The sequence below is a fragment of the Miniopterus schreibersii genome (assembly GCF_964146895.1).
Source record: "Miniopterus schreibersii genome assembly, chromosome: 1".
NCBI classification, from domain to species: domain Eukaryota; kingdom Metazoa; phylum Chordata; class Mammalia; order Chiroptera; family Miniopteridae; genus Miniopterus; species Miniopterus schreibersii.
Genome location: NC_138101.1, coordinates 111,515,897 through 111,537,291, shown reverse-complemented (window position 1 = coordinate 111,537,291; position 21,395 = coordinate 111,515,897). Strand labels below are relative to the sequence as shown.

The window sequence follows — 21,395 nt, the reverse complement described above, 5'->3', positions numbered from 1 at the left end:
TTCTAGAGCTAAAAGAATTTTGACTTCGGTGAAGATCATGTTCATTTTCACAGTACTTTTAAAATATGTTATTATAAGTGAAACACATCTCATTTGATTAGGATATAAAATGATGTTCCAACTACTATAAATATTAAATACTATAAGGATTAGTTAGGAAAAAAATTAACTAGTACATTGTTTTTCAAAGCATAAAGAATCCCTAATTTTAATATGTCCTGAAACGATTAGTACTGCTTTTGGAAGTATTATCAAAATAGACTCTATAATTAAGAATGATTAATTCTTAATGATTGATTTTGATATTTACTTTGTTTCAAGAGGGGAATTTTTAAAGAGACATAATGCTCATCTATATATATTTACAATATCAGGAACAGTGATCTACTTCCCCCTTTTTAAATTTAATAAGGATTTCAGATTATATTTATTTATGCTTTACACATACAAAAAGGATTTGGGGCAATGACATCCACATGTAGTTCTCTTTAGAATTTTAACATAGTAGTTATAAAAATATTAGTTATATGTGGCTAATTCTGTTATCAATAATGTTGTTTTCAATTTTTATTCTCAAGGTAAAAATATGTAAAATTTAGCTACATTGACTTTGCAATTTGTTAGCCACAGTGTTAAAAAAAACAAAAAACACACATTGGGAAGGAAAGACACTAAAGACACTAAAATGACACCAACTCTACATTTTTTATTTTGTGTTTGTCTTCAATTAGCACAATTAAATAAGACTTTAAAAAATAAAGTAAAATATTTTGCATCTTTATTCAAGTGTTCACGTTTATAATATTATTTTCCTGTTTTCCATGTTAAAATGTTTGAAATATTCTTTGAACACTCTTTTTTTCTGTTGAAGGAACAGATTCCTTTGAAAATCCTTTCTCAATACACAGAAATGCTTGGAGTGTTAATGAATTATCATTGTAGCCTTTGTAATTAAAATAGCTAATGGGATATAGGTTTGATTTCTCCGGAATCACACTTTATAGCAAAATCTGTTATATTGTGAATTCACATTTTTTTTCATTCCTTATTAACTGTCTGAATGCAGGCCCAGTACATGTGACATTTGCATATGTACTGTGACATCATAAACCCTATTGCAAGGGAACCTAGCTACAGATTGAAGCTAGTCTGCTAGGTGTTAATCAAATGCTGTGTTACAAATTGTGAGGTTTTCCCAGTTATAAATGTCATTATTAGGATTTTTTTTTTAATTGCAAAGCCAAGTAAGGCTGTCAATTGCATCATCCTAACTTATTTCTTCAGATTAACTACTGTCTGTAGTGGGGTTTTCAGTGGATGTGGTGGCATCAGCATAATCTATGTTTCAGGCATCCTATAGAAGCGGATTATTCAGGGGAGCTGGAAAAAAAGGTAAATTATGTCAACTATGAGATCATTCTGCATAAAAAGAGATATAAAATTATGAAATACAAAATATATCCATTTAATGGTTTTTGGTTTTTGAGCAGGTATGCCTACCTGATTGTTGGATTGTAATAAATATACTCAGCTCTTCCTGTGGCTTTCTCTCTCTCTTCATATAAGCTTTTTGCGCAAATGTTTCCTCTGATGAGAAGCTTTCCACGTTGAGTATATCCTAAATTGCCTTCTACATTCCCTTGTCATTCTCTGATTATTTACCTTGCTTTATTTATTTCTTTTTAAGAATTCGGCGCCACCCCAAATTATGTATTTGTCTCTTCATCTATTTTCTGTCTCCTCCTGATCTAGGAGAGCAGAGACTTTTGTTGTTCACTGCTATATTCCCACTGTCTAGACTAGTTAACATGGCATGTTCCCTCATTTCTGTGAGATTTTGCTTATTAGAAATTCTTGGAATGAATGTTTGATGTTTATAAGAAATTCTTCTTTTAAAAATTTTTAAATTTTATTTATTTATTTATTTATTTATTTAATTTTTTAATTTATTGACTTTAGAGAGAGGGAGGAAGGGGGAACATTAATTTGTCATTCTACCCACTTATTTATGCATTCATTGGTTGATTCTCTATGTGCCCTGACTGGGGATTGAACCTGAAACCTTGGCATATTGGGATGATGCTCTAACCAACTGAGCTACCTACCTGGCCAGGGCTATAAGAAATTTTTCTATTTCTACCATCAGTATGCATATTTTAGTTCAAATGAACTAAAGTTTACATCTCTTTAACAGCGGTTGGTGTCTTTTAGGAAAGACTTATTTCCCTTCTCTTTCCAGAGTTTCTTTAGAATTCTATTTGTACATTATGAATTAAGTAACTATATAAATACTCTGTAGATTACACTTTGTCAGTATTTCTCAGGTCTTTACCTTTTGTCTGAGCTCTAACCCAAGCATGAGTCCTGTAATTCTTCTTGCCTATTAAACATTTAAACATTTCCACCTGGTTGCCCTACCATTGCTTTCAAGCTAGCCTACCTAAAACTGAATCTGCCCACCTTACCCAAAACAAAAAGATGCTTCTTTATTTACCCATTTTTGCCTTTATGGCCATCATGCATGTTCTTCAGTCTTTGCCTGTGTTCTTTCTATGCCATTGCTGTACCATACTTCCAGGGAGCTATGTGATCAGTATAATAATAAAATAATGCTAAGATGTTAAAGGTAGGGAGCCATCTGAATTTTTTTATTTTATGAATAGTGATGACTCTACCAATACAGTTATAGACTTAATGCTGGTTAGTTAATGCCAGTCACTTTTGGCAGTGAGAATATAGAATGTCTCTGACAGGTTCTCTAGATCTAAGGGTTTTTGGTTTGGTTTTTTTTTAAGGATACTGTACATCTGAATTCTGATTGTAGGGTGTCACTTGTGCTGGTTCTCAGCCTTATGTCAGTAGTTTAGTGAAAGAGCTTTTGCACTGCCCAGAGTTTGTACATAGAGAAGTTTTATTGTAGTTATAGAATACATATTACCCATCTCCAGAAGTCTAGGAATACAGTTTTATATTAGTGGGTACAACTCCTCTTCCATAGCAGGTATTGTTCACACTAAGCCATTTTGATAGAGTGATTGCTTAATAAATTAAAATCCTGAAAATTATACTTGAAAGACAAGGCAACTTAAAGCATGATTCATACTTGTCAAAATCCCATGGCTCTTTCTTGAGCTGTTCTCCGGTTCTTCAAAATGTTTAATTTCTTTGAAGCTGGGCCATTTCCTCACAGAAAGTGAATATGGGCACTATTGTTACAGAAAGACTCAGATCGAACACCAGAGGAGGCGAAGTGATACCTTTATTTCATGCATGCGGACCCAGAGGAGGCAGTCTTCAAATTCTGGGCCCCGAACTGCAAGCTCAGCGTAGCTTTATGGGACTTTCCTGTGGCACAAAAATAGTGGGTGGAGTTACAGAAGCAGGACATGTTTGGTTGGGCAAGCAAAAATTCAAAATGGGGGAGCTCATCTAAAATGGTGGTAGATTCCTTATCATTTCCACCCTTTGATGCTATTGGTTGCTGTTGCAACTATTGCATCATGATACATGTCCATATTCCTGGTCCTCGGATTCCTTGAGCCTCTGATAATGGACCTGCTGGAGGGCTAAAATCTTGGCTGTAGCTCTTCTGGTAACAGTGTTCTCTAAGGTCTGGATAATTGTTCTAACTATATATGGCCCGAGGCTTACTCCTATAAGAATGATAAGAATGGGCCCGATTAGTGGGATGAGCCATTGGGCCCAAGCCTGGGTGTTTAGTCCCCAATTCCAGTTCTCTGTCTCCTTTCTGCTATGCTGTATGCTCTCTCAGCTCTTTCACCTTTTGCGTTATCACCCCAGACTGATTAACAAAATAACAACATTCTTCACCTAGGAATACACATATTCCTCCTTGAGCTTTCCTGGCTACCTCAAATTCTTCCTGATTCATGTTACTCAATGGGCGGCCCGTGTCCCTGACATTTCTGAGCTTGGTGGCCTATGGTCCCTTCCATGATTCCTGTCCAGTAAACTCTGCCATCCCATATACATTGCTTTTTACCTGATTTTACACAATCTTGAGGTATGTCCGTACTATAGGCAAAGGGGCTTCCCTGGCTCAAGTACGCTGCGGCACCCCCTGCAAGCCTTATCCTCTCCCTTGGTGTACTGCACCGGCATTGTGGAGCAGTAACAGTGGTTGGGGTAGTTACAGAAAGCAAACTACATAGCCACATGAGCAAACAAAACCAAGGTATAGTCCTCCAAGAGCTAAACGTTCCCATAAGTTCCAGTCCGGAGGTGCTGTTGTCACCAGTCCTATTCCGAAGGTTGTGGTGAGGAGTCCTGCAGCTGCAAGGTACCATTCTGGACAATGGTCCACCCACGGGTTGGTCCCTTCTTCAGTTTCAGTGGGGGCAGCCACGGTTGGGGTTGGTCCTCAGAATCTTCGTTGGCCTTGGGGCGTGCTGCTCTCTTAACTCGGGTGTGGTGGACCCAGGGTGCTGTTCCTGCAATTTTAAATGCAGTAGAGGTTGTTAATATGATCAAGTGGGGCCCGGTCCAAGCGGGTTGGAGTGGTTCCTTCTTCCAATCCTTAACCCAAACATAATCTCCTGGCTTAAAAGGGTGTGCTGGCTCCCCTTTAGGGACTGGGTCAAGGCCTAATCTGGCTTGGTGTATCTGTTCTAATGTTTTCCCCAACCTCTGAAGGCATTTAGTCTGGTTGACCTCCCCGATTACCCGAAGCTCCCCTCTAGGGATGGGTAGTACTGCTGGTGGCCTTCCATATACCAGTTCAAAAGGTGTATAACCTGTGGAATTAGGGGCATTCTGGACCCTAAATAGCGCTAAGGGAAGCAAATCAGGCCAGGGCAGGTTGGTTTCTTGGTGGAATTTCGCCAGAGTTTCCTTCAGGGTTCGATTCATTAGTTCCACCTTCCCTGAACTCTGAGGTCGATATGCAGTGTGCAGCTTCCAGGTTATCCTCAGTTGCTTTGCTAGCTCTTGAATGACTTTGGCGACAAAAGCCGGCCCATTATTGATACCTATGGACATTGGCAGCCCAAAATGGGGGATTATTTCCCATAGGACAACCTTGACCACCTCCCGGCTTTTCTCAGTCTGGTTGGGGTAAGCTTCTACCCACCCCGAGAAAGTGCAAACTAGGACTAGCAGGTATTTATAACCTCAGCTTGGCTTGACCTCAGTAAAATCGACTTGCAGATCATCGAAGGGCTGTTACCCCCTGTGCTGTGCACCGATGAACCTCTGTAGGTGAGGGGTGGCATTATTCCAAGTGCAAGTTATGCATTAGGCCACAATCGTGGCGCATATGCTGGCCAGGTTGGGGAAGTAGTAATACTTCATAAGCAAAGCTTCCAGAGACGTCTTCTCCAAGTGAGTCAGGGTGTGGCATTGCCTTACTAAGTTACTCGCCTGGGTCTGAGGTACATAGAGCTGTCCGTCCGGCAGTTCCCAAATACCGGTCGCAGTCTGTGAACACCCCGCCTATATCGCCCATCTCTGGAGTGTAATCTGATTGTGTAGGGCTGAGGTCCAGTAAGGCCCCCTCTAGGGCCGGGACATCAGCAAGGGTACTCTTGGTCTGGGCTGCTTCTTCGGCTGCTTGATCTGCCTGCCGATTGCCCCTGGCTACCGTGGTCTCTTCCTTCTGGTGATCCCGGCAACGGATTATCGCCACCTTAGCCGGGGCCCATACCGCCTCTAATAACCTGAGTATCTCAGCTTTATTTTTGATGTCTTTTCCTTCGGTGAGTAATCCCCTCTCCCGGTAGATGGCGCCGTGAATGTGTACAGTGGCAAAGGCATATCTGGAATCTGTGTATATGTTGACCTTCTTTCCCTTTGACAATTCTAGGGCCCTGATTAGAGCCCATAGTTCTGCTCTTTGTGCAGACCATCCGACTGGTAGGGGTTTAGCCTCTAATATCTCTTTATTATTGACTACTGCATACCCTGCTAGCTGCCTCCCGCCGGCCATGTAACTGCTGCCATCCGTGTACAAGGTCAGGTCCGGCTGGCTTAGTAGCTGATCCTGCAGGCCCGGCCGGCTGGCATACACCTCCTCAGTCATTTCCAGGCAGTCATGGCTCTCCACATTCAGCTGGGAGGAAGGTAGCTGGGTTTATCTGCCGTATGGTGTTGATTTTTACTCGGGGGGTTTTGTGGAGTATTCCTTGATAGTGAGTCAGCCGAGGGTTGGATAGCCATCTGTGTCCCTGTCCAGCCAGGAGGTTGGATACCGCGTGTTGGACAAATAGGTTGATCTCCTGTCCCAAGGTTAGCTTGTCTGCCTCCTGCAGGAAGATGACCGCAGCAGCTGTGGCCGGCAGGCACGGGGGCCATCTGGTGGCTATGTTGTCTAGCTGCTTGGAGAGGTAGGCTACTGGCCTCTGCCATGGTCGTACCTTCTGTGTCAAGACTCCTAGAGCTGTTTTCTCTCTTTCGTGCTTATACAGTTCAAAAGGGCGACTTGGATCTGGCAGGCCTAGAACAGGGGCCCTGCTGAGGTGATCCTTGATGGCCTGGAAGGCGCGTTCTTGCTCTGCTTCCCATAGGAAGGGGGCTGTGTCCCGGCCCCTCAACACCTGATATAGCGGCTTCGCTAAGGCAGCATACCCGGGAATCCAAATGCGACAGAGTCCAGCTGCCCCCAAGAATTCGTGCAGCCTTCTCTTGGTGGTAGGGACTGGTAAGGCTTGGATCACTTGTTTTCTTTCTTGGCTTAGGGTCCGTTTTCCCTGAGAGATTAAGAACCCTAAGTATTTCACCTGGGGCTGGCAGATTTGGGCCTTCCTCCACGAGACCCAATATCCCGCCTGAGTCAAGAGTTCTAACAGTTGGCAAGTTCCTTCCTAACAGCGGTCCTTGGTGGTTGCTGCCAACAAGAGGTCATCTATGTATTGTAGCAAGGTTAGGTCAGCCTCTCTGCTTATAAATGACCTCAGGTCATGCCCCAAGGCCTCCCCAAAGAGGGTAGGGGAGTTCCTGAATCCCTGGGGCAGCCTAATCCAGGTTAGCTGAACCTTAGCCATCGAGTGGGGGTCCTCCCATTCGAAGGCAAAGAGGGGTTGGCTTTCTTTGGCCAGTCAGAGACAGAAGAAGATGTCCTAAAAGTCTAAGCAGGTAAACCAGGCGGCTTCTGGAGGAAGCTAACTAAGCAGGGTGTATGGGTTCGGGACTACAGGATGTAGGTTGACTGTTGCCTCGTTTACGGCTCGCCGGTCCTGCACCGGTCTGTATCCCGTCCCGTCTGGCTTCTTCACCGGTAGCAGTGGAGTGTTCCAAGGGTATTGGCAAGGGACGAGTATCCCTTCCCTCAGGTGCTTTTGAATGACTTCCATTATGCCAAGTCATGCCTGCCGTGGAATGGAGTATTGGTGGATCTGTCTTGGCCCTGCTCCAGGTTTCATATCTATGGTGAAGGGAGCATGGTTCGCAGCCAGTCCTGGTGGGTTGTCTTCAGCCCAGACCTGAGGGTACTGTGTGCGGAGGCTGGTAACCCTTTCATCCCTGGCCGGTTCTTCCGTATTCCCCTCCGGCCCCTCGTAGAGGCGGTATTCTTCCCCTCGAGGGATGAGAACTGCCACCAGAGATGGTGCGCCAACCTGCAGGTGGGCTTCTCCTGATGGTGGGAAGGAGATCTGAGCCCCTAATTTGGCAAGTAGGTCCCGTCTCAACAGTGGGACTGGGCACTCAGGGAGATACAGGAACTCATGTCTTATTTGATGGCCCCCTAGTTCTACAGTTCGCGCTTGGCAGAACCCTTTCAGGCCGCTTGGCCATCCAGTTGCCCCAACAATAGAGATTTCACGTCCCGACAGGAGCAACAGCGGTGGTTACTACTGAATGCTCAGCTCCTATATCTACTGTGAAGGGAAGGGATTGGTCCCCCACAGTTAACCTGACCATGGGCTCATGGGGGCCGAGATTTAGAGAACCCAGTCTGTCCTAGTCCAAGTCCATGCCAGCCAGGCTGAGGATGGTTGGGGCTTGGGCCTCAGGCTGCCGGGCACTGTGAGCCTGCCTCTTCTTCTTCTGGTTGGGCACTCCCTCTTCCAGTGGCCCCTCTCTATGCAGTAGGCACATTGATCAACTTTCACCCCGTGGTGTCCGGCCTTTCCTTTGGCCTGGGGTCCCCTCGGAGGCGGTGGGGGCCTTCCTAGGGCTGCCGTCAGGAGGGCTGCCTTTTTCTCCATCTTCTTCCTGGCCTCTCTTTCAGCCGCCTCCTCCTGATTGTTGTAGACCTTATAGTGACCTCTGTGAGCTGGCTAATGTTCATCCCAGTGAAGCCCTCGAGTTTCTGGAGCTTCTTCCTGATGTCTGATGTGGACTGAGAGACAAACGCCATATTTACCATTCTCTGATTGTCAGGTCCTTCAGGGTCGAATGGTGTGTAAATTCGGTACGCCTCGCACAGTCGTTCGTAGAAGTCTCCGGGACATTCATTTGCTCACTGGGTAACATTGGCCACTTTAGACATATTGGTGGATCTTCGGGCTCCAGCTTGGACACCATGGAGGAGGGCCTCTTGATACCTCTGCAGGGCAGCCCTACCTTCCTTTGTGTGATGGTCCCAATCTGGTTGAACTTCGGGTGCAGCCGCTCTTGCCCATTGCACCGGGTCCAGCGTCCCCACTGGTGCAGCAGTTTCTAGGTATTGGAGGGCTCCTCGGAGTATGCGCCGGCGCTCCTCAGTATTGGACAGAGTGAGGAGCAATTGGCAGCAGTCGTACCAGGTAGGTCTGTGAGTTTGCATAATTGACTCCATAAGGTCTATTAAAGCCTGGGGCTTCTCTGAGTATGAGGGAGTGTGATGCTTCCAATTAAGGAGATCGGTGGTTGTAAAAGGCTGATAGTAGACTATTGTTTGCCCTGGCAGTTCTGTCCCATCAGGCCCAGCCTGTGGCGGTACCTGAGTTTCTCTCAAGGGTAATTGCAAAGGTTGCCTAGGGTGATGCCTGGTTGCCATTGGTGATGTTGGGGCTGCTTCTGCCTGGCACTGTGCGGAGACTGACGGTGGAGGGGTCTCAAGTTCTGGGACCCTTGGCTCTGGAGTGTAAGGCGGAGGCATACTAAGTGGTGGCTCTTCCTGCAGGTCGCCCTCATGGATTGGCTGCTGCTGGGTCTCCCTAGGGCAGGCTACTAACACTCGGGAGGTTTTCTTCGCCCCAGATATTCCGACGGCTCGGGGCACCTGTTTCTGACCTTGGCGAAGCCAGTTTGGTAACTCCTGCACTAACTCCTGCCACCTATCTATATAGATGTACTTGTCGGGATGTCTTGGCTTCCCTGTAACTATTAGGTGTACTGCCCGAATGGTGCTTAAATTGAGGGTTCCCTCAGGGGGCCAGCCTACCCCAAACGTCCGCCACTCAACCGAACAGAAAGTGTCAACCTGGTCTGGGGTCATCGAGGGATCCTGCCCCCTGAACCACTCAAAGTTCTTAAGCATGCAGTCTAACACCGTCGATGGGCCGCCTCCCATGGCTTGTACCCCCCCCTCGCGTTGGCACGGACAAACAAGGGTAGGGTATTTGATTCGTCCACCTCGCCACTCCCCTCGCTGGGATTTAGGTGCCTCTTAGCTTTGGCAGGTCAGTATAAACCCCTGATACGGATCAGAGTCACAGGGAGGGACGGGGTCCCCCAGAGCCTGATACTGCCCTGAGCTGTATGAGGTTCACCACGGAACCGCAGGTTGGGGCCCACTCAGACTCCATAGGCAAGAACCGGTGGAGCCACACAGACATTCACTCACATTCACGCATCCATTCAACTGAGTTTAAACATTCCCGCCCCACGGGATGTCCCTGCCTGTGGCCAGTGGCCATGAGAGGTGATCAGTCTCTCCTTCCACCCTTAGGGTGGGCCTGATCTCGGGCTCCTGGTCCCCGGGGCACTCACCAGTCCTGAAGAGATCTCGTCCCCATGTCCCGATCCGTTCACCTCCTCCGGCAGCCCGGGTGGGTGGACTCCGCTGGCGACCATCCACGGAACTCCGGACAGGCTGGGACCCGAAATAACCGGGGCGCATGCTTCCTTCCCCGCCCCAGAGCTCCACGGATTCCCGCGGGTCCCTCACCGGTGGCAAAAAGCCTGCTCTCATGAGTCGTTTCCTGGTCAGGGAACCAAAATGTTACAGAAAGACTCAGATCGAACACCAGAGGAGGCGAAGTGATACCTTTATTTCATACATGCGGACCCAGAGGAGGCAGTCTCCAAATTCTGGGCCCGAACTGCAAGCTCAGCGTAGCTTTATGGGACTTTCCTGTGGCACAAAAACAGTGGGCGGAGTTACAGAGGCAGGACGTGTTCGGTTGGGCAAGCAAAAATTCAAAATGGGGAGCTCATCTAAAATGGCGGTAGATTCCTTATCACTATCTGCCATTTCAGCCCTCAGGTCTAGTCCATAAGAATGCTTTGTGGTACTCTTGGGTATAACTTATATACTACTTTGCTCAACCTCTGACATATGAACTCTCCGTCAAGGTTTCTGGATGTGGTGGTTTGCCCGAGGAGCTGAAATCACAGCCTGCCTCAGCTCCCTGCTCTTCCAGCTGTGAGCCAGGGCCTGGAGCCTACATTAAAAGACAGCAGCCGCAGCCGTTTTCAAAGTGTGGTGCTCAGAACCCTGGGGAGTCCCTGAGGACTCCGAAGGTTTGGGAGGAGGAAGCTGTTTTCACAGGGATGCTAAGGCCTGTTCTCCTTTTCTCTGTGTTGTCCTTGGCACTAATGATGCAAAAAGAAGTTGTGTGTGTGCATGTGTGTGTGCATGTGTGTGTGCATGTGTATGGGTGTGTGTGTGTGTGTAAAACTGTTGGTACCTTAGCAGGAATTAAGTCAGTCACACCAAACTGGATATTGCTGTTGTTTTCTTTACTGCCATTCACTTGCAGTGGGGGAAAAATCAGTTTCATTTAGGAATATTCTTGGTGAAGCAGTAAATATTACCAATTGTATTATATCTTGACCCTTAAGTACATGTTGTTTTAATATTCTGAGTTATGAAATTAGGACATTCACTGAAAGCATTTCTGCTGCATACTGAAGACCAATAGTGTTCTTGAAAAAACAACACGAGTTATTGTTTGAGTGGCAAGATGAACTAGCTGAGTTTTTTTCACACGACATCATTTTTCCCAAAAGAATGGCTAATAACCAAACTGTGGCTATTCAAACTTATTTGGAAAACATTTTATCTCAAATGCAAATGAAGTGAGTTTGTAACTTCATGTAAAACAATTGACAGTTTTTATTGCCAATGATAAAATTCCAGCTTTTAGGCAGAAGTTTTGAATTTTGGAAAGCCCTCATCTGCCATTTTGAGCTTGATAGCTTTCCAATATTTACAGTTTTCTGATGAGATTGATGTTGATTTTAATGAATGTGGTTTTGTGATAGTGTATAATGAAATGTCAGTATTTGCGCAATCTGCTTAACTCAGAGAGCCAATATCTTCCAAATAACTACCACATGATGTTACAAAATGGTGCATGGGTAAAGATCATCCAAAATACAGTATAGATCCAGGGATTTTAATGTAACAGATATGATTTCATATTCCACATTGCAAATAACCTTTAAGAGATAACCACTTGTTGAGTTTTGGTGGAGTATCAAAGAATATCCACATTTTTCTGAGAAAGCTATTAAAATACTCCTCTTTTACCAATCGTGTGAATACCAACTAAAGATTTTTTTCACATACCAACTAAAATAACATTACAATAGATTATGTGCAGTAGTATGAGAATCTAGCTGTTTTCAGTTAAACCATACACAAAAAATTTTTACATTTGTAAAAATGTGAAACACTTGTCACGATTTTTTGTTTTGTAAAATGTAATTATTCTTCATAAAATGTTATTTGTAGCTTATAGTAGAATTATTGTTATTCTTTCATGAGTTACTATATATTTTTTAAATTTCTCAGTTTAATGTCTAACATGATAAATATCAATACACATACCCAGTGCTGTGCTGGCACCAGCTCATGAGAGCCGATTGTGTGCACATTTTTCCAGCTTTGTGTTCAGTGTCATCTGTTGTTGGCTTGAAACCTACCATAGTAGGAGTATTTACGTTACAGAAATCAGCAAAAGGTACAAATCAGCATTCTCCCTTCCCAAGAGCTGGTTGTTAAACATTTACAGCACCCTACTTGATATAAATCACATAAACAAAAGCTCTTTGAGGTCATCATTGATTTTTAAGAGTGTAAAGGGATGTCCTGAGACTAAAGTTTGATAATTAGTTGTGTGGCAAAAGGAGTACCTTTTAGTAATCGATTCACACAGAAGTTGATACTTTTTTAATTTTTAGCCTGTTGTGCTGGGAACATTTATAGAATAGATCCTCCCAATGTTTCTTTTGTTGTTTTTTAACTTCTAGTTGTTAAATCTACTGGTTCTATTGTGTGATAACCTTTTTATTTTCTGGAAAATCTAAGGTAGACAATAATACTCCAGAGCATGTGGGATGAATTTGCCCTTGGTATATATAGGATGTCCTAAAGAAATATATACACACACTTTGAATAATTATAAAGGCAGTGTTTATTAAAATACATTTCATTTTCAAAATTGAGCTATCAGCTGTTAAAGTTTGTATACATTTCTTTGGGGACACCCTGTATGTTGAGTGTCTTTGCCCTAGTTTCTCACTTTTCTGTTGCACTGTTATCCGGGCTCATATTAAGGCCCAGCTCAAGCTGTGGCTTCTACACAAAGCCTTCACTTATTGTTCAGGTCTACGCGGATCTTTCTATTCTATACTCTGGAGCAATTAGTTCTCAACTGTTTCGTGTGCTTTTTATTGTTTCTTAGGTGTTAGTTTTAGCAATTTGGCATTTTACCCTAATGCACCCAGTACAATGCTCATCACGTAGGTTCTCGTGCCTGGATAAAAGATTTTTTGTTTTTGGATTGCCAAAGAAGTTCACTTTCCAAGGAAATGATGTTGTAAATAAACCTTATTTGTTTTAAACCCAGTTTTTAATAATTCTCTTAAAGTATTAGTATAAGTAGATTGGAAATTACTGCTGTTTCTTAAAGAGGTTCCACAGATGATTTCTGAAAAATTTGTATGGTTCTACTACCACCCGTAATAGAAACTGGCAGCTTATTAAGTCATAATGAATAGTGAAACTTAGTAAAATGAGGCAGTTTCTAAGGTTATGCTGGCCAAGTTGTGTACTAATTAGAAAACTTGGCAGGTTTTGAAATCAGAGGTATGGAGGTATTACTGTTTTTCCAGTAGGGATCTCTGTCAAAAGCACTCAAGGTAGCTGTACTGTCTTTGTGCAAGCTAAGTGATGGTTCTGGCTCTCTATCTGGATGCTCAAACTAGAGGAGAGGAAAAGTGTAAGAGGGTCACACAAGCTCCAAGGCATGAGCTTTTTCTGGGTCAGAAACACTCAGGGCATGAGAGGTCTAGGGATTTCTTTGGCCTGTGCCTTTTTCATGATTATGGGGGTATAAAGGTAACTGTGATTTTCATCAGTATAGAGACAGGACATTAGTTTGCATCTGGAATAATTCTAGAACATCATGCCGAAAGTTTCATTTATTAAAAAATAATTCACCATATTTAAGTTCTTTCTCCAATTTCTCTTAAGAAGTTATAGAGGGAAGTTTCTGTTCTAGCCCAAGCAAGGCTTCACTGTTAGTAGTCGTGAGGTCGTAGTGAGGTAGTTTAACTGCTTTAGAACTTTGTGCTTGGAATATTCTTAGCCACCGAAGCATGGGAACCGAAAGTGAGGAGCATGGGTTCTTTACTATCTATCACATCAGAGAATGACTGTTCCAGGACAGTGACCATCTCCTAATGGTAAGTACCCAGGCTTGCTTATTATTTCTTGGAAGCAGGAAAAATAGGCCAGTCATCATAATAATGGTATTTCTTTTTTTGAAAAGCAAAAAGAACAGCAAAAAGGTCCAGGCTTAATCCTCAATCATGATCATTTTTGCAGGTTTCTGTAGCTGGATCAGGCACCGGAAGAGGCTCCCCAGCTATAACTCTAGTACAGTTACCTTCTGGCCAAACTGTACATGTCCAGGGCGTAATTCAGACACCACAGCCATCGGTTATTCAGTCACCACAGATACAAACTGTTCAGGTTAGCTTCCTTCCTGGATGATTTGTCTTTGACTTTCTTGAGCTTGAGCTTTTTTTTTTTTTTGCTTTACTAATTTATCATCATTTCATTGTGTAGCTTTTATGATCAAGTCGTTTTATTAGAGATTTGGAGGAATTTCCTTTTATCTGTGAAGTGCATTGTACTCTGCTAGATCCATAGATTTGACTTAAGAGTTGCCATTTTGTTGTTAGCTTTTAATTTGCAGGATGAGTAATTGCCAGATGAATAATTCTTCAAATTGTGTTCTTTTCTCAAACTCTGATTTATTTAGCAAAGCTGAGTATTCTTTGGCGATGCCTGATAAACATAGCAATATAAAGATTATAGTACTGATTCTATTTTCATGAATACTTTAGTAGGAAGGTAGAAGCTGAAGTTTATTTTTAATTCAATATATGTAATCCATAGAAAAGAATGATATTATTGTCTTTGGTCTTATGTTTATTCATCATATATTCCTCTCATATTTAACCTTGGTTTTGTAGATGTGATTATTATTATGATTGTGATCCAGAGATGTGTTTTATTACGTATTATTATCAAGGTTGTTTTTAAATCCTTAGCATTTCTTGAAACAAACTTTTTTTTCCCATCAATCGATATAAATTATTAAGTATACATACCTTTCTTGTGTACTGAATTTATTTCTCTTCTTTTTTTTTAGGTCAGTTTGCTATTGATCTTTAAATGTTAGAATTATTTGAACCTAATTGGTGACAAAAGATCTTTGAGGGAAAAATAGATGCACATAATCAGTCTTGTTTCCCTGTGTCTGAATACAGTTTACTGCAGAATACGGATGAGGGGGCAGCGTGATCTTTGAAGTAATAAGCCCACATGCAGTAGAAGCTCAGTTATCTTTGCAGCACCAGTGTCTTAATAATTCTTGGTATTATTTTTTATTTTAATCCTCCAGTAATGTCCCTTGGTTCCAAGAGTTCCTGACTCTTTCTGACTCTAATTATAAAACATAAAATCTTTCCATTCTTCTTTTTGTATTAAGACTTTTATTGGGGTACAGATATTGCTTAGTTTTAAACTGGCTGGTACTGGAAGAAAGTATTGTCTTATGTTCAGTAGGTTTTTTGGATGTTGTGAAATGGATGATTTAATTATCTTTGTAGAGATAGGTGGCAGTGGATCTTGTCTTAAAATTTCTACCTGTTGAATGATGGACAAGCCAATCTCTCTGTGTGAACTTCAGTTTTTGCCTCTCTGAAGCAGGTAATTAACAGCCTACCTCACATAAGGAGGTTGTTTTAATTTTAGGAGAGATGTGTGATGGCCCAGTGTAAAGTGATAAATACTTACTGGCAGTATATGATTGTCTGATTGTAATAACATTTTTTCTAATTAATTCTATTCATTGGCTAGTGTGCTTATTTGTGGGGTATTCCATGACAAGAGATGTATGGTCATATAGTAGGTGAACATGTATGCTTATTCATGTCCCTTGGGAGGTATATATTCCTGCTTGCATTGTTCATATTTTAATAAGTTCTTTTGATTTTGCCCAAATCAGATTCCCATGTAATTGTAACATTAAATAAAGTGAGTTTTGTAAACTCATAACTATCTTAGGCCTTGAATGATAAATGGCTGAATATAATGAGAGCAGTCATGTTGTAGAGAGATTTTTTATTTTAGTTCTCTGACTTTATTTAATAATCATGTTATTGACTTGAAAAAAATGAAATCATGCTTAAAACTCTGATCTTTCTTTTAAGGAGATATTACTTCTTTTGACCTTCAAGACCTACCATTATCAGGCCCCAGCCTACTTGTAATACAGGATTGTTTACCTGCTTAAATATTCTTTCTTCTTTGGACCTACCTATCCAATGTCTAACACGTCTAACTTGAAGACACAGCTCCAGTCAGCTGTGGTGTTGTGAAGAGGGCAGTGAAATCGAGATGCTTTTTCTGCATCTATTACTCGCTCACTCACTCCCTGTTGGATAAGTGAGAGTGCTTTCAGGGTTGGGTCTTATGTATCTTATATTTAGGCCTTTCCTATGAAGCCTCACTTGATGTTCTAACCACTCTTTTATTTGCATTTCTGTAGTATTTATTTATCATCTGCTCCATTTCTTTCCATACACACTTGTTCTATAACTGAAATGTTTGTCTGTGCTTCCTTTCCTAAGCCAGATGTGAACTCCATTAGTGTGGGGTCATTATGTTCTGTTATTGGGCACTTCCCCAGCACCTGGCTTAGTACTGCATACAGAGACCCTTAGTCACACTTCTTTTAAAATTCTCACTCTAGGATATGTTTTTGGGGGAGGGGGAGAGGCAGACAGAGAGACATTGATGTGAGAGACAAACATTGATTGGTTGTGTCCGGTACACACCCAGACCGAGGATTGAACCTGCAACCTAGGTATGTGCCCTGACTGGGAATCGAACCCATGACCCTTTGGTGCACAGAATGATGCTCCAACCAACCAATCCTCCCGGCCAGGGTCTTAGTTACACTTTTTTGAATGAAGGAGATCATATCTTTTATGATGCATTTCAGAAACTCTTGTATTATAGGTAGCAACAATCGCAGAGACAGATGAGCCTACAGAATCAGAAGGTGTAATTGATTCTCATAAACGCAGAGAAATCCTTTCACGAAGATCCTCTTATCGGTAAGTTGTTTCCACTGTAATGATACTTTTTTTAAAAAAGAGAGCAAGGCTATATCAAACCAATTCTTCTGTAGCTTTTCTGTTTTAAATTTCACTTCTATATCTTAATTATTTATATTGTTAAATTATGTTTTAGAAAAATACTGAATGAACTTTCCTCTGATGTGCCTGGTGTTCCCAAGATTGAAGAAGAAAAATCAGAGGGAGAAGGAACGCCACCTAACATCGCTACCATGGCAGTACCTACTAGCATATATCAGACTAGCACGGGGCAATACAGTATGTATGCTGCAATTTGATATGATACAGTGCTAGCTTAAAGTCTTCTCTCGTTACATTGAAGCAACTCAGGTTTTGGCATTAAACAGTTCCATTTAAAAAATGCTGCATCTGTTGAGATGTATTATAATTACTATTGTTTATAAATGCCATATCTTATCTTTCTTTTAACAAATTGCGCAATTCTTGCCAAAATAAATACCATTATCTGTAGGCTTCAGGGAATTTCCCAATTTAATTAGTGTGTGTGGGAGAACGAGAAAAAGATAGAGATGGTAAAACATTTCCCAAGGGGAGAAAGCTCTTGTACGCATGGATATTCCTTCCATCCTTAGTGATAATTAGGCTACCCCAGGAAGTTCATTATCTTTGAAATAAAAGATCTCCTGTTTAAAACTTTTCAAAGGAGCGGTGCATCTTGAAGATTCTCCCTGGGGTTAGTGTGTGTCTAACTCCATTTCATTAAACCTTTCTTTTCTTTATTTTAAAGCGTTGGCTGTAAAGTCAGAAATGTACTAAATAAGAACAAACTGTATTTAATTTAGAGAAAAAGGAATAAAAACGAAAACTCAGTCTTATGTAAGCTCCAAGGTGTTAGGGTTTAGAGGGCTTTTCTAGTTTTATGAGAATTTGTACTACTGATTTTTATATACTCTTGTTTTTGAGAGGAACAGATCTCGGGAAATTGTTGAGTTCCAATGGCATTTCACTGTGATCCCTCTCAAACTCAAATCAGTTCTCTAACTCAGTGACAAGTTTTCTCTTTGGCTTACTGTCCTGTGAAATGTCAGTTCTGCTTCCCCAGAAGTCACCTGTTTACAATGAGGCAATGCTTCCCTCAGTGGGAAGGCCATTGGCCCTCTTGATTTGGATGTATGTGCTTAATTCAGAGTATCTAAACCTAATCTGTAAGAGTTCTTCTTTCTGTTAATTGTATTATTGATTATTTTGATTATCTTGCTTGAAGCTTAATCATACTTTTTGATTTGATAGAAATAAAGGTTTTTCTGCTTTAAAAAAATGCATCATAATACCTAAACTGTGTATCAGAATGAAAAGCACATGTTAAAGAAGTGAGAGATTTGTATTGACAGCTGTCATATAATTTTGGAAAGTAAAAAATTTTTTACTGAATATTGAAGAAAATTTTGAGTTTAAAATAAAGGGAGGTGTTTTTTTTTTCTTATTTATATGTTTATATTCATGTTTAGTAAAAGTTTAAAACTTACTGTTTTTTGTTGCGTTTATGATGCATGCAAACATACTAAAATATAAATGCCTGTATTTCATTCTTGTTGGCTTTTACTACCAACAATTACGTTTTCTACTTACTAATTTAAAAGAGGCACATGTTTTCTAAATTATGTTTTTAAATGTAATTCTGGTTTCACTAGTCTACTGTGTTGACTTGTGCTGCAGTTTTTACTAGACAAGAATGGAAAAATGTTTAATTTTTTAAAATTGCAGCAATTAGATACTTTTATTTGAAACTTTAAGCACCAAAAGCTCTAAATAAACATAAATTCACACTTAGTCTTGTGCATTTTAATGGGCTGTTCATTCTGTGCTTTTTGCTCCCTTTAAAGCACTAGGTTTTTTTCCCCCCAAATCAAGACCATTTGATACATAAAAATACTTTAGTAAAAAAAGAGATCTAGGAAGAAAAAAAGGGTAGGGGCAAACAAGACCAGATAAAGGACTGAAAAAGGGTTTTAAAAAAACACACAACAAAGCTGCCTAGGTACTGGAATGTGTGATTAAATACTGTGTTGGTTCAAAAACAGTGTTAAGATTTTAGATGTGTTTTCTGTTTTCCTTTAAAAAGTAGTAATACCTAGAAAAGTCCCAAGTCTTGGCTGTTAAAACAAGCTACAATCTCCTTTAATCTGTGGGAAAACCTTATAGAGTCGTCAGTTTTTTAGGATTTTTCTTACGGTGGTGGTAGATTTGCAGATTTGGTAATTCAGGTTCCTTGGGTGTTCCTACAGGGTGCTGAGTGGACATGTGCAAAGTCCATGTTAGGAAGGGAAAACTTCCCACTGTTTATAAGAGTTGGACCTTGAGGTTTTTGCTGTCATTTCTCTTATATTACTTCTCTGCTTTATATGCCTTTATGTCTGGCCCACTGGGAACATATGGTGGGAGTTTTAGAACTGAAAATCAGAGTTTGCCAGCTGTGGGCCTTGGCAGTGCAACACATAGTGCCCTCCATCCCCAGAGTGGCTGTGCAGGGCTTGCATGGACCTGCTAGAATCTCCTGACTGGTCAGCTGTGCACATATTATCATTTTCTATTTGTGCTATGACAGGGAAAAAGTTGGAGATTACTGATTAAGTAATGCTCAGACATCTTAAAATTTGGGGAACTTAGATGCTGTCATCTCGAACATATCATCTTGAACATCATCTGGCGTATCCTAATGCCGCTTAGGAATTGATAAAAGCAGCGATCTCTTTAAAAGGTGATATGGATGGGGATGTGCAAGCGTTAGTTTGCTTAGATTATTAGCTGAAATTTTGAAATCCTGAGAACACTGGGTTGAGAGAATGTTGAAGCTAGAGATGATGTGAAGGCATCCTGGTCCTGTCATTTGCCAACTGCATCAGAATGAGCTTTGTTTCCCATCTCAGGTTTTTAGTCTTTGAAGTGAGAATAACAGTAAATTGGCAAACTCTGGGGTTAGTGTGAGCACACAAGGAGATAACAGATAAAATTGGGGGAAAGAAACATGCTACTTTGACATGTCACAGAGAAATGCAAGCTAACTGTGGCGATGTCTCATTCAGGTTCTCTGACACCTTCTTGTCCTCTTAGTGCAGTTTGGAGAAGAGGGTGGAGCCCTAAACATCACTGTGGGTAGGGGGCAGGCTGGGGTGAAGTCAGAAGCTCTGGTTGAGTAGAAAACCCAGTGTTTAGAAGTTAGGTATTTGTCTGTTTGCCACATTAGAGGTCCTGGACTAACTCGTACTTAGGTTTCTTAATTTGGACACATACAGTATTGATCCTGGCAATTATTTTAATGAAAAGTTGTGCTGGTTCTATGTGTGTTGTCCTCACTTAAAAATTGGCACTTATTGGTTCACAAAAAGTGATATTGCCTTTGTTAAAAATGCATTTTATAAACATTTAGTGACACTTGTTTCTGTTGATAATTTTTTCATTTGAAGAGTGAATATTAAGATTTCATCTTTTTAGAAGACATTTACTTTAATTGGAGGGTAAATGTATATTTATATATACACAAGATTTTCTTTAGTTTTATTTCTTACTAGGAATAACTTAAAAGATATTAATGCTTTAATGTTGTTCCTAAATATCTAGAAATAGAAACAATCTGGTGTTCTTTGGTTTTTAGACTAGAGAAGTTTATTTTACTAGAATTTCTAGAGGTTTTTCTATGTATTTTCATGTATCTATTTTTGAGATCCTTTCATTATAAAAATTAACTCTTTCAACTTTTATCCATGGATGACTTTTCCCTAAACTTTGCTTCTTTTTTCAAAGATTATTATTTTAGGTGTTTTTTTTTTAATCAATCTTTTTTTTTTTTTTTTGCATATCTTTATTGATTTCAGAGAGAGGAAAGGAGAGGGAGAGAGAGAGAGACAGAAACATCAATGATGAGAGAGTCATTGATTGGCTGCAGCCCGCAACCCGGGCATGTGCCCCGACCGGGAATCGAACCCCGATCGCCTGGATCCTAGGTCGATGCTTAACCACTGAGCCACGCCCGGCTGGGCTAGGTTATTTATTTTTAACTTGGTATAATAAGTTGAAAACAAAAAAAAGTAAATAACTTGTGTCAAAGTTGAAGAAATAAAAATAAGTGTACTCTGGTTTCCCCATATACACGCTGTTACATTAAAAAAAAAAAAAATTTTTTTTTAATTTCAGAGAGAGGAAGGGAGAGGGAGAGGGAGATAGAAACATCAATGATGAGAGAGTCATTGATTGGCTGCTTCCTGCACTCCCCCTACTGGGGACTGTGCCTGAAACCTGGGCATGAGCCCTGATCAGGAATCGAACCGTGATCTCCTGGTTCATAAGTCGACACTCAACCACTGAGCCACACCAGCTGGGCTACATTTTTATTTTTACTTTTATTTTTTGTTAATCCTCACCAATGATTGATTTTTAGAGAGAGTGGAAGGGTGGGAGAGAGGGGTAGAGAGAGAGAAACATTGATGTGAGAGAGACACATCAATTGGTTGTCTCCCCCACGCACCCTGACCAGTCCAGGGATTGAACCTGGAACCCACGTTTGTGCCCCTTGACGAAGAATTGAACCCTCGACCCTTTGGTATGTGCGCCTGCACTCTAACTACTGGACCAACCAGCCAGGGATAAGCTGTTATTATTATTATTTTTTTACTTTT

The 21,395-nt window shown here is 41.3% G+C and overlaps 1 protein-coding gene and 1 long non-coding RNA gene across 4 annotated transcripts in view; one reads left to right on the top strand and one right to left on the bottom strand.

Annotated features, from left to right (window-relative positions):
- The window catches only part of CREM (cAMP responsive element modulator), a gene marked incomplete at its 5' end in the record, with an annotated part of 90,769 nt that overhangs the window by 36,798 nt on the left and 32,576 nt on the right, over positions 1–21,395 (top strand). For 2 of the 3 annotated variants that reach the window (XM_081134860.1, XM_081134859.1), the window contains 3 exons: positions 1,318–1,392; positions 16,643–16,740; positions 16,877–17,019. In XM_081134860.1, coding sequence (XP_080990986.1) covers positions 1,318–1,392; positions 16,643–16,740; positions 16,877–17,019 — 316 coding nt within the window. Of the gene's footprint in view, positions 1–1,317; positions 1,393–13,936; positions 14,084–16,642; positions 16,741–16,876; positions 17,020–21,395 lie in introns of those variants that run through there. The other variant, XM_081134858.1, reaches the window with a different exon arrangement.
- The window catches only part of LOC308556033, a 160,081-nt gene continuing 141,582 nt past the window's right edge, over positions 2,897–21,395 (bottom strand). Inside the window, exons 4-5 of the long non-coding RNA XR_013998659.1 lie at positions 9,871–10,082; positions 2,897–4,451 (exon numbers count right to left, since the gene is read on the bottom strand). This is a non-coding gene — a long non-coding RNA (uncharacterized lncRNA). The remainder of the gene's footprint in view (positions 4,452–9,870; positions 10,083–21,395) is intronic.